The sequence below is a fragment of the Raphanus sativus genome, chromosome 9 (assembly GCF_000801105.2).
Source record: "Raphanus sativus cultivar WK10039 chromosome 9, ASM80110v3, whole genome shotgun sequence".
NCBI classification, from domain to species: domain Eukaryota; kingdom Viridiplantae; phylum Streptophyta; class Magnoliopsida; order Brassicales; family Brassicaceae; genus Raphanus; species Raphanus sativus.
The window spans coordinates 14803585-14807659 of NC_079519.1; the positions used below are offsets into that span (position 1 = coordinate 14803585).

Consider the following 4075-nt stretch of genomic DNA (forward strand, 5'->3'; position numbering starts at 1 on the left):
TTGAGGACATGAGGATTAGAGATTATCAAATCAGTTTCGGATTCAATATCGTGAAGACTTAAGTTTGATTCTTTTTGTGGCGAATACGATATGATTCTTTGTTCTTGTTTGTTCTGTTTTGATTTGCAGGTTTGAGCTTTTCTCTAGAGTGAAGTCGTTTATTGAGGTGATTTTTTGTTGACAATTTTTATGTTGTACTGTTGATTGTTTTTGATTGTGTGAGTTTTAGTATCTGAATGTTTGACGATTGAATAGTTTATTGCTGCTTATGTGAATGACAATGTGTGTGTTTGGTGTTTGACATACTCTTATGTTTTTATTTGTTGGTTATGGGTGAGAAACTTAAAGCATAAAATGGTGGAAAAGTCGTGGGTTCATCTAAACATGTAATGAAAAACAAAATATATTATAGTTACTGATTTTTGTGTGACGAAAAGAGTTTAATTTATTCTTTCATGTGTGATTCAGAGCTGATCCTGGTTATGAGAGAGGTGCGAGGGAGTTTGTGACGTGTGTTGGTGCATATATAGCAGAGTCTGAGCTGATCATTTGCACATGCGCAGACTGTAGCAATGTTGATCGTCACTCAGCCGGTGTTGTGTTTGATCATCTAGTGACTAGGGGAATGGATTTGAGTTACAAGCTCCGTGAGGATTGGTATCATCATGGAGAAGTAGTATCAGGGGCTGGCTGTAGAAGCGATGCAAGTGATCGGAACAAAGAGATTTTAGGGTTATACCAAGCAGCTGAGTTTCTCGATGAATATTTTGTTAGGCAGCGTGATGTAAGTGAGGTTGCTGAAGGTGAAGATAAGGAAGAGGATGAGTTTCTTGCTATGCTAGCAGATGCAGAAACACCACTGTATCCAAGTTGTGCTAATCACAGCAAGCTCTCGGTGATAGTTTCCCTCTTTAGGATAAAGACAGAAAGTGGTTGGTCTGATATGAGCTTCGATAGGTTGCTTGAGACGTTGCCACAGATGCTGCCCGAGGATAATGTCTTGCACACATCGTTGTATGAAGTGAAAAGGTTTCTGAAATCTTTTTATATTGGTTATGAGAAGATACACGCTTGTGTGAACGACTGTTGTTTGTTCAGGAAGGAACTTGAGAAGCTAGACAACTGTCCGAAATGCAATGCTTCAAGATGGAAGATTAACATGCGCACAGGTGATGTGAAGAAAGGTATTCCACCGAAAGTTCTGAGGTATTTTCCGATAATCCCACTGCTGAAGAGGATGTTCAGGTCAGAGGACATGGCGAAGGACTTAAGGTGGCATTTTAGTAATAAGAGCACTGATGGAAAAAGCAGGCATCCGGTAGATTCTGTAACTTGGGATCAGATGAATGACAAGTACCCGTCCTTTGCTGCTGAAGAACGGAATCTCAGGCTAGGGCTGTCGACTGATGGGTTCAATCCTTTTAGCATGAAGAATGTGAACTACAGTTGTTGGCCTGTTTTGCTTGTCAACTACAACATGTCACCTGAGAAGTGTATGAAGGAGGAGAACATCATGTTGTCATTGCTGATTCCTGGTCCAACCCAACCTGGAAACAATATTGATGTGTATTTAGCACCACTTATAGAGGATCTAAACCTGCTGTGGGAGAAAGGAGAGGTCACGTATGATGCATTCAGTTAGACTACTTTCACGTTAAGAGCAATGCTTCTATGGACGATTCAGGATTTTTCTGCGTATGGTAATCTTGCAGGGTGTAAGGTAAAAGCAGGCAAAATGGGATGTCCTGGGTGTGGGAAAAACACAGATAGTATGTGGCTGAGTAATTGCAGGAAGCACGTATATATGTCCCATCAGAAAGGTCTTCCTCCGAGACATGCTTATCGAGGAAAGAAATCATGGTTTGATGCTAAAGCCGAGTATGGGAGAAAGGGTAGGATTATGAGTGGTCGTAACATAAGCCAAATACTCAGAAACTACAAGAATGAATTTGGAAATGTGAAAATAACTGGAAATAAGAGGAAGATGAAAGAGGCTGTTGGATCTGAGTCAAATACGGATGATGAATCCAGTGAATCAAAGGAAGAGGAAGAAGCAGTAGATGAGGAGGAGCTATCTAGATGGAAGAAGAGGTCAATATTTTTAAAGTTGCCTTATTGGGAGGTATGTTTCTTCTATATTTGACTTCTTTTTGAGAATTGTTCTATGTCTAGCTTTCTTTGACACTCTTATGTGATTGTTTTGTATAGGAACTTCCGGTGAGACACAATTTAGACGTGATGCACGTGGAAAGAAATGTTGCTGCAAGCCTTGTCGCAACATTGTTGCATTGTGGAAAATCAAAAGATGGTCTTAACGCTAGAAAAGATCTGGAACTGCTTGGCATCAGGAAGGATTTACATCCTCAACCCCGTGGGAAAAGAACTTACCTTCCTCCAGCACCTTGGTCTTTGTCCAGCAAAGAGAAGAAAGTATTCTGCAAGCGTCTCTTTGACTTTAGAGGTCCGGATGGTTACTGCTCAAATATATCAAGGTGTGTAAAGCTAGAAGAATGTAAGATATCAGGAATGAAATCACATGATTACCATGTGTTGATGCAACAGCTTCTTCCGGTTGCGATTAGAGCTATCAACTGAAGCTCTTTTAACTTTGTATATTAGTCCACAGTTATATATTTTCACACTCTGATCTCCAAAGGGTCTTTCTTACAGGGTTATTACCTAAAGGTGTTAGAATAGCTATTGGACGCCTGTGTGCTTTCTTCCGTCATCTCTGTCAGCGAGTAATTGATAGAGAGAAAATCTCAGTTATGGAAACAGAAATTGTGGAAACTCTCTGCATGTTTGAGAGGGTTTTTCCTCCAAGTTTCTTCGATATAGTGGTGCATTTGGTAGTTCATCTACGCAGGGAAGCTCGGTTATGTGGACCTGTCCATTTCCGTTGGATGTACCCATTTGAGAGGTATAACTTATAGGGTTGAAGTTATCATCTTATGGAGTCAATAATCATGCTTCTGAAATTTAAATACATTTGATCTTATGCAGGTACATGAAAGTGCTGAAAGACTTCGTAAGAAATTTTGCAAGGCCAGAGGGTTGTATTGCGGAGGCATATCTCGCAGAGGAATGCGTGAGGTTCTGCAGAGAGTTCTTGAAAAAGACAACAAGTGTTGAGGAGAACCCTGATCGTAATGCTGAGTTTGAGAGCAGCTCAATTCTAAAGGGCCGTCCAATATCCGCAGCCACTTCTTGTGTTCTTTCTGAGAAGGACTTGAAGATTGTACATCTCTCTCTGATTCAGAATATGGCAAGCGTGGAACCTTATGTGGAGTAAGTCTTGAATTTTTTAAACCTTTTAAAAACCCAACTGCTAAGTGCTTCTACATTGAGATTCTAATAATTTGTCATCTGTTCCATTTGCAGCATGCACCTACAACATCTACAGGAAACTAATGAGAGATGACGTGATGCAACAACATTATGGAGAACCCATACGCAGCAATTTGCGACTTGGTTGAAAGAGCAAGTATCAGTAACTTCAGAGATTCACGATGAAACACTTAAGTGGGTGGCCTATGGTCCTCGGGCAAGCGCAAGGGCTTTTAGTGGCTATATCATCAATGGTCTGCGGTTTCACACCATATCAGTTGACAGACAAACTCAGAACAGTGGTGTTCCGTATGAGGCAACAACAATGTGTTGTTCTAGTGCAAAAGACACTTCTCAGATGGTTGATTTAGTAAGTTACTATGGCAGAATGGTGGAGATTATACTGATCGACTACAACACATTCTACATTCCTGTTTTCCGCTGTCTATGGGGAAACATAGCAAACGGAGTGAAGGTAGAAGATGGCTTCACACTAGTCAACCTGAACCAAAGCAAAATGGCTTTTGCTAGAGATACATACATCCTCGCCTCACAAGCCAAGCAAGTATTTTATTCCAGAGTAGATGAGTCCTCCACTTGGTATGTAGCTATGAGAGGTCCTACAAGAAGATACACTGAAGAAGATTGTGAAGATGGTCATGCAGACGTTGGTCCATTGCCAGCAGTTTTAGCTATGGATGCTGATGATTTAGTTGATGATAGTAGAAATGCTCAGGCTGATTGTTGA

General features: G+C 40.7%; 1 protein-coding gene across 1 annotated transcript; it reads left to right on the forward strand.

Moving 5' to 3' along the window:
• Positions 1–354: 354 nt before the first annotated feature.
• LOC108824579 (uncharacterized) lies at positions 355–4075 on the forward strand. Its single transcript, XM_056994796.1, has 7 exons — positions 355–386; positions 469–1637; positions 1713–2122; positions 2209–2512; positions 2671–2920; positions 3004–3238; positions 3458–4075. The coding sequence occupies exons 1-7, from the start codon at positions 355–357 to the stop codon at positions 4073–4075; spliced, it is 3018 nt and encodes a 1005-aa protein (XP_056850776.1).